We start from the raw sequence: 13,053 nt of genomic DNA on the forward strand, positions 1-13,053 counted from the left end.
TATCTCTGCTGTGGGATAATGTTGCTCGATGAATGTACGCCAAGTTTTAAAAAATTGCTCTGTAGACCTTTCTTTGTGTCTTTCTAGGTCCGTTCTATCATATCCCATTAAAGTCTTGAGAGTGGTCACGACCTCCGCAATTTCCGGTACCGATGCCTGTAACCAGTGGCGCAAGATGCACTTCTTGATAGCCAATAATGCCATATGTACTCCTTTCCGGGTCACTATAGGTGGTCCCTCCCCCCCTGGGTCCAAAGGGATATAGTGAAACAACACTGCCTGTGGGTTTGCGTGCACCTCCTCCCCCCAGGTGTCTTTAATGAATTGTAAAGCCCGATCCCAAAACGTGCGAATTTGTGGGCACAACCACATCCCATGAAGTAAATTAGCTTTGTGTAAGTCGCATTTAGGACAACTACGCAGATAGTGTGCTGGAGCGTCCCTATAGGATAAATTAAAGGCGTATGTCGCTCTGTGCATAAGCCGGAAGTGCATCTCCCGCCACTGTTCATTTACCATGACCTTCCTCACCCTCTCCCATCCATCTCGAATTTTGCTGGAGATTTCTGGATCCTCCAGCTCTACCTCCCACGTTTTAAAGCAAGAAGTACTAAAAGGAATCAAGATGAGCATTCCGAAGTTTACCATATAAACTTGCAAGGCTTCTCCCCGTACCACCCTGCGGCACCAACCCATCAAATGCTCCCCGCATCTCCACTACCTCAATATTGCAGACTTTGGTTTTACATAACCCTGTTACTTGAGCATATTGCAAATACTGGTTTCCCCTCAAATTATATTTGCTAGAAACCTCCTGCCACGTAAGCCATCTCCCCTCCTCAACATTCATGAGTTGGCCCAGGACATTGATCCCTTCATCTCTCCACTGCGAAAACAATTTATTCTGACTCCCCTGTGGGAACATGGGGTTATCCCACAACGGCCAGAATTTAGAAAGACCATACGGAAGACCAAAAAGCTTCCGCACCGCCTTCCAGGCACCAATTGTATCTTTCAGCAACAGACTTGACTTAACATTATTAGGCAGTTGAGCATACGGCAGATGTAGCAGGGCCTGCAACGGAACCGATCCCGCCAAATCCTGCTCCAGCTGAACATTGGAGTACATATTAGTGTTATGTATCCAGTCCCCTATATGCCTGCAGATGGCCGCTAAATTGTAATATCGTATAAGTGGCAGCTGAATGCCTCCATCCACTTTGGGTAGAGCCAATTGTTTATATGCAATCCTAGGTCTCTTCTTTTGCCACAAGAATTGTAAAAATTCTGTCTGTAATTTCTGGTTATCTAGATGCTTTATCAATATGGGTATGGTTTGCATTGGATATAGCAGGCGAGCAAAGCTTATCATTTTTAAAAGAGCAGCTCTCCCAAACAACGACAATGGCAATGACGCCCATCGATTTAGTTCCTTATGAATTTTTTCAAACAAGGGCGAATAATTTAGCTTATAGAGGGAAGAGGGAAATTTACCTATCTTAATCCCCAGGTATGTGATATAAGATCTGGCTATTTCCACCGTACCCTGCAAGGGTGGTCTTGCCCCCGATTCCTTCAAGTAAAGTAGTTGACTCTTTTGCGCATTGACTTTATAGCCTGAGAATGACCCAAAGTATTTTAGCTTCTCCAGCACTCCCCCCAAATGATCCCCAGGCGATCTCAGAAACAACAGAAGATCGTCAGCAAAGCATGTTAGTTTGACCTCCTGACTGCCAACCATAATCCCTTCAAAATCCCTAGAGGACAAAAGATGTCTCGCTAGCGGTTCCAAAGCCAAGTCGAACAGCAATGGAGACAGGGGGCATCCCTGCCTTGTTCCCTTCTGTAAATGTATTGGTGCTGACAAAAATCCTGCAGTGAACACCCTAGCTAGCGGTTCTGAATATAATGCTTCCAAGTAATTCCTAAACAATCCTTGTACCCCAAATCTATCTAGAACTAACCTCAGCCACTCCCAGTGGACATTATCGAAGGCCTTTTCGGCATCTAGCGTTAAAAGTGCTGGCGACTCATGTCCCTCCATGTTAGAAGACCTCATTGCGTCTTGTACCGCCAAAACCATGCGTATGTTTTTGACCGCCGACCTCCCCTTAACAAACCCCACCTGGTGTGGCCCAATCAAATTCGGGAGAAACATAGCCAACCTGTCTGCCAGTATCTTCGATAATATTTTAACATCCTGATTTATCAAAGAGATTGGTCGATAGGACCCCGGGTTAGCCGGGTCTTTCCCTTCCTTATACAAGACTTTGATATAAGCTACATTTCCCGATTTCAAGAATTCCTTATTCAACAGTATACGATTATACACCGGCAATAAAATGGGCGTGACTTCCTCCCTCATAAGTTTGTAAAAATCGCTAGAAAATCCATCTGGCCCTGGCGCTTTGTTATTCGTCAATGATTTAATGGTCGATATGATCTCTTGTTCCGTGATCAATGCATTTAATGCTTCTCTATCAGAGTCCGAGAGAGACGGTAACGTTAAGGAATCCAGAAACTCCCTCCCCTCAGCCCTCTCCGAGTTGTCCTGTGCATATAGCGCAGTATAATAATCTCCCAGTATATCATTGACGATCTTTGGATCCTTCTGTATTTCCCCGTTCCCATCTCTCAACCCCCCTATGTGAGTCGGGCGAAATTGTCCTTTCGCCATTTTGGCCAACAGGGAGCCTGATTTGTTCCCATATCTGAAAAAATGCGCAGTTGTTTGTTCTCTCTGGAACCTTTCTCTTTTGTCCAGCCACCTTTCAAACTCTGCCTTAGCCGTGAGCCAGTCCCCCCTAAGCGCTAGTGTCGAATTTGCCAAGTACGCTGTGTATTTCATGCGAAGATTTCTACTAGACTCGTTGAAATGCTTGTTGGTTTTTCGTTTAAGCGACGCCACATAAGAAATTATCCTCCCCCTCAGCACTGCCTTGGCTGTGTCCCAAAACAAGTGACTGTTCTCTCCATGAGCTTGATTTTCCTGACTATATTCCCCTAACCACCCCTTCAAGCATGATTGAAAGGATTCATCAGTGGCCAGAAACGACGGAAATTTCCACAATATATCCGACCCCCTTTTAAATGTATCTGCCAAGATCAGAGAAACCGGTGAATGATCTGAAATCACCAAGTCCTCTATTCGAGCACTAAGGATCCTAGAAAGGAGCACCGGAGAAGCCATAAAATAGTCAATACGCGACCATGCGGTATGCACATGAGAAAAATGAGTGAACTCTCTACCTAATGGAAATTGTGCTCTCCATACATCTACCATGCCCGTGGAAGACATTAATGGGGCCAAGACTTTATTGTGTGTTCTTTCAACCAACACCCTACCATCTCCCCTTCTCCTATCCTCTGTTGTGCATAAGACTGAGTTAAGGTCCCCTCCCAGCAGAATCTGAGATTCTTTATCCGCTAGCAGTTTTCCTTCCAGAAATTTAAAAAATACCCGATTGTTGTCATTTGGTGCATATATACAGTACAAACTCACTCTCCCCATGGCGCCCTCTAAGATCACATGCAAATATCTGCCCCCCTCATCCCGCTCATAAGTAATCACAGAACATTCAATTCTTTTGTGTATGAGCAGTAAGACGCCTGCCTTGCCATGAACTGCTGGAGAACCCATTACTGTGCCCACCCATAATTTACGCATTCTCTGGAAATCACGTTCCAATAGATGGGTTTCCTGTAAAATCGCTATATCCGCTTTCAGCTTTTTCAGGTGGCGAAGAACCATCATGCGTTTATGTGGGGACTGCAGCCCCTTCACATTCCATGTTATTACCTTAGGCATCTCACAGTAATGGCAAAGCAAACCTCATCCACCGAGACAGTTTCCCCCCCTCCTTCCCCCTCCCTAAACATAAAACAGAATTGAACCCCCAACAACAGATCATTACTAATTTCAGACTTCTCTTTTTTCGCACATTTTAGCGTGAAATCTCTGTACATTCCACCACTAGAAACCCCTTGGTATACAATGAACTCCCTGTATACCCGGAAAGTATCAACAGCTCCTTACACTCCCACCCGACTCCTTGCAAAAATTTCCTCAAGCCTCCCTCAGCTGGGCCCTCTCCTACCATTAACATCAGTAAACCTCAACCTCCGATGCACCGATAGGTATAACAATTTTGTCTCAAACAATGTGGGACTTAAAATAACATGAGTCTCCTTCCATCACCGCCTGGGCAGCTCCCTTCAATCCGGGGAAGAAGAGGTGAGACCCCTCCTGATACTCCTGTTTCTGGAACGTCCCCTGCGAGGCAGTCCGCCCCTGTGTGTCTGGCTATCACCATTGTTGTCTTTGGACAAGCTTTCCACAAACTTAGCCGCCTCCCCTGGAGAAGAAAACGATTCCATCCCACCACCGGGTTCGAAGATCCTGAGAATGGCGGGAAACATCAAAGAGAACCGAATGCGTTTCTGGAGCAGTAGAGAGCACACCGTGCTAAAAGCCCGCCGCTTTCGTGTAACCTCAGCCGAGTAATCTCCAAACATTAAGATTCTGCTGCCTCGCACTCTCACTTGTGCCGTTGACCTTCGGTAGGCCTGTAACACATTCGTTTTATCCACATAGTCCAGGTACTTCACAATGACTGGTCGCGGTCGTGCTGGGGCGCCATCTTGGGTCACACTTCGCACCGGTCCCACTCTATGAGCTCTCTCCGCTCTCAGCGGGGCTGGCAACCCCAGCGCCTGAGGCAACTCCACCGCACACAACTTTAGCAGCTGGCCTGCTGGTATAGACTCTGGGAGCCCAATAATATGTAAATTGCTCCTCCTCGAGCGATTCTCCAAGTCATCCACTTTATCAACCAGCTGTAGATTGCAAGCTATCACCTTCTTCACCTCCTCCTGTGTTCCCGCTAGCTCATCCTCCAATAAACTGAACCTTTGTTCCAAATCGTTAAGTCTTTCCGCCTGAGCTGAGACATCCGACTGAATTTGGTGCAATAATTTCGACACCGTCGCCTCCAGAGAAGCTGTGATATCTGGGGCTATAAGTTTCGCTACTTCCCTGGCCAAGACTCGACATGAAATGTCCATATTGTGAAACATAGTCTCAGGCTCACCTTCTTCCCCATCTGGCTGCACCAGAGGAGGTTGTGATGCCGAGCGCGAACTCGTACTCCTCGTGTTCCTGGCCGGCTCAGGCGCCATTTTCCCCAGCGGCAGCATGTCGTCAGTCTGCAGGGCCTGTGTTTTTAATCCTGGGGTCCCGGTTTTCACCAGATATCTCTCCATACGCCGGAGAGAAGCCTGTACGTAGGGTTGTCGGCCAGCAGCCTCAGGTCAGGTATCAAAGCCTCGGGACCCCGGTTTTTGAGTCGGGTTAACGGAGCTCTCCTTACTCGCGTCTACTCATGTGCGTGCCGGAACCGGAAGTCTTCATTATTGATTTTTCTATGCAAAACCACTGGGGAACGGCAGATGTCTACATACCATAACATTCATAAAAATTCAGTCCCGAGAAGCACTATTTAGCGTGACATTTTCTGCTGCCCCCTGCAGCATCCCAGCCAGACATGGTGCGGCCAGGTTCACACACTGCAGTTTTTATGCATTCTATAAGAATGCATTACCACTGGATCTGGATTTAGAAGTGTGAATGATCTTATGAGAGGATGCATAGTAATGACAACCAACCTACCTTCTTCACTTGGTTCATACTTTTCTATCAATGACTTTGCATGGTCTAAACCCTCATTTTCCTGCTGCTCATTCTTCAGGAACTTGTGGAAGTTACTGGCAGACACGAAATGCTCACTGTCCTTATATGTAGAAAATATAACATCTATCTCTTCTCTTGTTGTCAAGATCTTGTAAAACTCTTCTATTTCGTCATCCTCCAGGGAGCCTGTCTTTGATTTGTCACAATGCTGAAAATTAACAAATCCAAAAATGTAATTGAAAAGATCAGAACATATCATATAAAAATAAATATTAAAAGTCTTAAATGTTTTTATAGTTGATATTACCAGGGGTGTCACTAGAACCAGGCATCTGGTGGGGGAACAATAAGGGGGCAACATTACTAAGTGGGGGCACTATTACGGCTTGAATGCACTACTACTGTGGGTGGCACTAGGAAGCCACTGTTTTTGTGTGGCACACTAAAGGGAGCAGCAAACTTTGCAGAAATTAATAATGGCCAGAAAAAGTAGTCCCGGCATTCTAGATCAGATGAAGAAAAAAGAAAAAGTGAACGAGTCCAAATCAGGGAAGACGTCACCTGTGAGTCACTGGATTTATATGTATTGTGTTCACAATTATAAGGTCTTCAGTGTGATTATACTCTGCAGAGCGCCTGTGTAGTCCTTGTAGGTGACCACTGGGTGGCTATATTATTGCTTGTATTAGTCTCCGTGATAGATATATGTGGTCATGGTGTGGAGGTATTATTTGTTCCTTGTATAGTGGTATTACTTGGTAAGTGCAGGACTATTATTTAGAGATATGCCATTATATATAGATTAGGGTTTATGACAGAATTATTTGGGGTCAGGGATGGTGTATCTAAGGGAACAGGGTTCACAACAAAATATCCAGGGAAAGTATGCTGATAAGGTGGTGTATCTAAGCCATGTTATATAAAAGTGGTTTTATAGCTATGCTATCTGCAATATATTTTTGGGGATGGGCGCAAAACTGATCTATGTAGATCCTAGCAAAACTCCTGGGTATTACAAAGGGAATCTACCGGGAGTCAGGCGCCAACCAATCAGCTGTTTTGAAGGGGGTGCAGCGCTCGTACGAGCGCGGCTTCCCCTTCATTTCTACTTGCTCACTGAACAGTCGACACAGATGTAGCGGCGATTCACCGGTATTGCAGCCTTGTCCCATTTATTTCAATGGGAGAAGAAGGCTGCAATACCGGTGAATCGCTGCTACGGGTCGACGATTCAGTGATAAAAGTAGAAAAGAGGGAAGCAGCTCTCATACAAGCGCTACACCCCCCTTCAAAACAGCTGATCGGCAGAGGTCCTGGGAGTTGGCCCCCAACCGATCAGCTAATGATGGCCTATCCTGAGGATAGGCCTTAAATTTTTTTAGGGACTGGAAAACCCCATTACACATAGTTTGTTTTTTGCTAGATTACGAAATTGTATAATATATATATGCCAATAAGATTGTAGGCGTGTCAAAAAATGATACCAGAAACACAGGTTTTACACATATCTGGGGCTCTTACCTCAAATATCTGTTTTGCATAGCTATCATCAGTTTCAATGTTTACTTCTTGCAGAAAGCTCTTTAGCTCTTTAAGGCTCATTTTGTTATCCTTGTTTTTATCAGCTTTCCGTAGACATGAGTGGATCCAACTATTAACATTAAGGATTATTATGGTATTAAGATCTAGCTTTTGCAATTCCTTAAACTGAGAACGAAGATTGTCATAAACCCTCTAGTGTCTGAACAGGAAAGGACATGGTAATCTAAAATAATATTGTGTAATATGACCAAAGTAATCGATTAGACACAAAGAAGAAAAACACTTACAAAAAAGCTTCTATCACAAAAAATGACTCATGGGGTCTATTCACACGATGCGGTCAGATCGAGTTTTTTGCTACACTGAATAGACCCATATTGAACATCTAAATAATCCAGACCATGGCCTAGACTCACAACCCTGACTACAATGTGCCAATTTTGCTACAAGCACCTCTCATAGCAGCACATATTAGCAACAGCACCGAAGGGGACACATGGAACCAAAAAGTTTGCAATACTGTAAATTTTAAAACCACTATTAACAGCATTTCAGGATATTGGTTATGAAAATTATTCATGGGATAACCCCTTTCAGCATTAGATTGTTAATACATATCTGTAGTTGGTGAGGCTAAGGGTCCTTTTACATGGACCGTGAAAATTTGGGGGCAGATCAACAAAACAGTTAGGGTATGTGCACACACACTATTTACGTCCGTAATTGACGGACGTATTTCGGCCGCAAGTCCCGGACCGAACACAGTGCAGGGAGCCGGGCTCCTAGCATCATACTTATGTATGATGCTAGGAGTCCCTGCCTCGCTGCAGGACAACTGTCCTGTACTGTAATCATTTTTTCAGTACGGGACAGTTGTCCTGCAGCGAGGCAGGGACTCCTAGCATCGTACATAACTATGATGCTAGGAGCCCGGCTCCCTGCAGTGTGTTCGGTCCGGGACTTGCGGCCGAAATACGTCCGTCAATTACGGACGTAATTAGTGTGTGTGCACATACCCTTAGTCAATCGGTGCTCGTTTTGCAAGACGCAATGATCGGTAATGTATGGGGTTGAGTGCTCGTTACTATGATCGTTGGTCCCCATAGTTTCGATCATGTCCACAGCGCACCTCCCTGTTTACACAGGGAGGTTTGCCTGCAAAAATGATGCAAATCAGCCGATGAACGATCGTTTACTCCTTCATCGGCCGATTGTTGCCCTGTTAACAGGGCAATGATTGGAAACAAGCGTTTATATAAAACGCTCGTTTGCCCAATTTACATGCCTGTGTAAAAGGGCCTTTAGATATAGGACCACCTCAACTTGAATGGCAAATTAACTGGACTTCAAGGTATGCAAGATGACACCAGAACATTTTTGAGGAGAATGAGTGCTAATGAAATACAGTTTTCTACAGCTAGGTATTAAGTTGTAGCGTGCCAAATGTCAGAGAAAGGTTGGTAAAATACGATCTGATGGTGCCTCGAGGCCACACCACTTCAGAACATGCCAACCAGTAATTTACAAGATCTCAGCAGCCGGAGACGGTTTTCATACATATTTCTATCCTGAGCCCTACGCACTTTGTTTAGTGTTCTCTGTAATTAAGAACATACGTGTACTGTAAGACATGGTTATAGTAGTTTACGTAATACACCACAAAACGTAGACGCACATTTATAATTAGACAAATATAGAGACTTGTCAGAATTATAAATTATATAGTCTTTGTCCACAAAAAGCAAGTTTTAGGAGCAGGAGTCTGTTTTTATCAGGTAAGCAGACAAGTTTTAGGTCACTGCTGGTGACTAGGCATGAAACATGTATAATTTGTGCAAACTAATGAAAAGCAGATATAATATAAATATACCAAATGTATATTTATATCGCCTCTGAGTAACTAGAATGAAAGGACAAGCATCTTAGAGCAACCTTAGATCTTTTATAACCATTGAATTTACTTTATCTTCATACAATCCGTTTACTAGGAGAACTCCACAGACAATGTGTAAAGGATACTGTTGCAGCTTCTGCTTTTTGCTCATGGCCCGACAGTTATTCATAATTTTATTTAACCCTCCAGTCCAGCGATCAGCTTCTTCATTCGAGCTAGCAATCAGGTCGAGGTTCTTTCGTTGACCCTTAAAGATAATGGAGAAGCAGCGGTCGCTTGAAACCTCGCTGGCGAACCTCCTCATCCCTTCTGTCTCATGACCTGGACGCACATCTTCAATGTCATCAATGCTGACTGCATTAGAAAACAGACGATCATTGTAAACTACAATAAAGATATTTACTTATGTAACGACAGTAAAAAAAAAACAATATGGATGTGTAATTATGTAGAATATGTATGGTTTAGCGCCTTCTGAATTCACATGCGGAAGATGTGTAGTTGGTAAGACATCTACCCATCCTGGCACCCCTGCTGTACAGCCAAGGTCTGGTTCTTCATTTGACAGAAAATATGTGGAAGAGATCCTCCAGCTCACCTGACACTTGATGTGTGTGTCGTGGTCATCGCACGGGCTCTCGTGTCGGCGCACGATAGGTATAGGCAGGCAAAGGTAAGGGGTTGAGTCCAGCGATAAGGAAGATAAAATGGAAACTAGTTCCAAGTTTACTGAAATTTCAATTAAAAAGGTCCAATGGGTTGGAGTCCTGGTGTGCAGACAGGAGTATGTAACGGTCCAGTCTTGGGGCCTACGCGTTTCAGACGTTAAGCACGTCCTTAATCATGGCTGTAATCATGGCTGTAATCATGGCTGTAATCATTTTCTTAGTTTATACAGAATTTTCCTTCCGAAGAGCCTTCCCCCACATTTATACCAATAAAAACACAGCTCACAAGGAAAAATTCAAGTAATAGGGAGGACGGGAAGATTATTTTTGTTTTTAAATCAAAATGGGGCAGAAAGACTTTCTAGTGTAATGGTCGGCTTTAATGAGAGGAGCTGCAGAAGATATTATAGACCACTCCAAAAAAAATTAAAAAGATAAAAAAAAAAAAAGAAAGAAGGACATGCGCACGTTGATCAGCTGATCGTTGCAGGTCTGGCTTCTCTACCTCATGGCGATCAGTGGTTGTTGCTTGGTGATGCCCAGTCTGGCTATACATTTATGGCATCACATGGTGGTCATTTAAATGAATGGCTGAACACGTAATGAATTGATGCGCCAGGTCTGCCAGTGCAGGAGCTGCTCTTATAAGCCCTCCATTTTGGCACAGAGGGGGGGGGGGGTACACGGTAGGGCACCCCCACTCTGTCAATATGAACGAATATGGAACTTCACTTTTGACCATACAGTTGAGAATACAAATCTGTTAAGAAATAAAATTGATCTAGATGTATACTCTGTAGACATACAGTTGCATCACTTTTGGCAGGAAGCGTTTTTTTGTGGTTTGTATGAAATAAATGTATACAGTCACCTGTATGGTCAGAGGTGGTGTGAACCTAGCCTTAATCCGACAACGCATTCTGAAATATAAACCTATGTGCGCTCAAAAGTAAAAACCTGACAACCCAAAGTAACATCAAACTACAGTTACTATCCTGCTAAAAATCTAATCTATTGGCTCTAGCAACGCTAAATCATATATTTGCTAACTTTATTAGCTACGGTTTATTAAAATAAAGGTAGGGCTTTCCTGTCAAAGCTTTAAATTGCATTTTCTATTCAGCGGTCTCAGTTTATAGGTTTACAATGCTTTTGAACAGTGCCATGCTATTCCACAGGATATGTCTGGTATTGCAGCGGTCTAGAATACCAGGCACAGGCTATGAACAAGCATAGCACTGTTTTTCTGAAGGAAAAAAAAAAGAGAAAAGACTTTCAATTCCTGGACAACTGGGCTTGTAGGACTGACCAGCAGGACCAATCCTTATGTTTATCCCAGGGATGAGCGACTGAAGGTAAAAGTAAAAGTCTAAAAAAACAAAAAAAACAGATGGATGAAACTTTCAGAATCACAAAATATATCTATAGTATATATATATATATATATATAAAAAAAAAATCCCAGTGACATACACATATATATATATATATATATATATATATATATATATATATATATATTTTCAATAGGGAGGGGGGGGGGGGGGAGAAAAAAAAAAAGCCCCGGACAGCATTATGGTCCTGAGAGGGTAGATGTTTCACATCGTTTTTGCAGTGACCCTCATAAGGAGACCGCGTTGAGAAAGCTTTTTGACATCAGCAAATATGCAGCCAAATTTTCAGCCAAATGTAGACAATGTTTTCCAAAAGCCATAGAGAGTTTATTTTTTATTTTTTTTTCCCTTATAGACAAAACTAAAAGAACAAAGTGGAGCAAGTGGAAGTGCCATTGTAAATACAGATGTTTCATGTGGATAAACAGATCAGGAACCACAATGTCCTATGGGTCATCCTGATTATAAAGTCACACCATGCAGAGAGCTCAGTGTGCTGAGCCTGGCCCGAAGCCTGCATGTGAATTTCATCTGCTGGCCAACACAGAACAAAAAGGGATGAAAGCACAAGTACGGATACAAAGTCCAGTCATAAATGGAGAAAGTCACGGCAAACATTGGCTGCAAGCTGATACCTTTGATTAGAGGACACACCTAACCACTCCTGTATAGCGAGAATACACAACGAGAATGGATACTCGTATTACAGCAATTATTCTCAGGGGCATAAACATTTCTCACTCAAACCTACTTACCCCAGTCACAATGATTAGCACCATTTTATCACATAGGTGGTATGAAAAGCTCTGCTAAAGAGGCCAGGTTTGGGCTATAATAAATGCTTTAGGTTTGACAAAAATGTTCTGGCCAAGGTAAATCTGATTGACCAAAGACATCAAAACAGACAAGTGTGTCATGGGGTAGACGGTTTTCTTCTTTACTAACCAATTGTATGAATAGACAGAACTGTTGAATTATATATAAATTAGGTTATAGTAGTCAGAGATGCAATCGTTACAAATACCGTACCAGCAGGGCCGGCGTCCGCACCCGGCGAACCCAGGCAAGTGCCAGGGCCCACTCAGCCGTCAGGTGCTGACTCTCTGCAGTCATGGCTCCTCCAGGAGTGGAATCCCTGGTCAGAGTCTTGCCGAGGATTCGGCTTCTAGAGGGAGCCCCTGTCTAGGAGGCGGCGTAACTACTGCTGTAGCAGCCATAGTGGCTGTCACAGGGCCCGCGGCATGAGGGGGCCGGTGCCACCCGCATGCCCAGCGGCACCGCTAGCAGCCGCTATGGCTGCTACAGCGGTAGCGACGTTACATTCAATATCTGCGTCCTTAGGACACAGATACTATTGAGGGCTATGGCAGAGCAGGGAGGTATCTCCCCGCTCTGCCATTTACTAAGCTACAGACTCCCACGCAGAGTGCTAGTAGCACTGTAACTGGGACTCCGGCCCTGGGGTTGTCCCTGACATCACTGTCCATATGTGGAAAGTGACGGCAGGAGCAGAGCAGTGTCCTAGGCAGACTGCCAGTAGCGCTCTGCCCGGGACTATGGTTCTGTGGCTGCCCCTGACAACACTGTCTATATATGGACAGTGACGTCGGGGGCTTCTCCTGAAGAGGAATCCCCAGCCAGCACGTCGGCAATGCTCTGGCTGGGGATTCCACTCCTAGAGGGAGCCCCAGAGGCGCTACCTATAGGTAGGGGGGGCTGTGTAGCACTACCAAGAAGTGGGGCTGTGTCGCATTACTTGGGAGCGGGGACTGTGTTGAACTATCTACAGAGAGCACTAAATTTATGGAAGTACAAACTGGGCCTAAAGTCTATATGGAGGCACAAAATGACGTTTTCTGCCATTCT

At 44.3% G+C, this 13,053-nt stretch overlaps 1 protein-coding gene across 1 annotated transcript in view; it reads right to left on the reverse strand.

Annotated features, from left to right (window-relative positions):
• The window catches only part of PLCD1 (phospholipase C delta 1), a 76,525-nt gene that overhangs the window by 20,693 nt on the left and 42,779 nt on the right, over nucleotides 1-13,053 (reverse strand). The window contains exons 3-5 of the mRNA XM_075827328.1: nucleotides 9,251-9,479; nucleotides 7,211-7,340; nucleotides 5,669-5,897 (exon numbers count right to left, since the gene is read on the reverse strand). Coding sequence (XP_075683443.1) covers nucleotides 5,669-5,897; nucleotides 7,211-7,340; nucleotides 9,251-9,479 — 588 coding nt within the window. The remainder of the gene's footprint in view (nucleotides 1-5,668; nucleotides 5,898-7,210; nucleotides 7,341-9,250; nucleotides 9,480-13,053) is intronic.

The sequence above is a fragment of the Rhinoderma darwinii genome, chromosome 5, assembly GCF_050947455.1.
Source record: "Rhinoderma darwinii isolate aRhiDar2 chromosome 5, aRhiDar2.hap1, whole genome shotgun sequence".
Taxonomy (NCBI): Eukaryota; Metazoa; Chordata; class Amphibia; order Anura; family Rhinodermatidae; genus Rhinoderma; species Rhinoderma darwinii.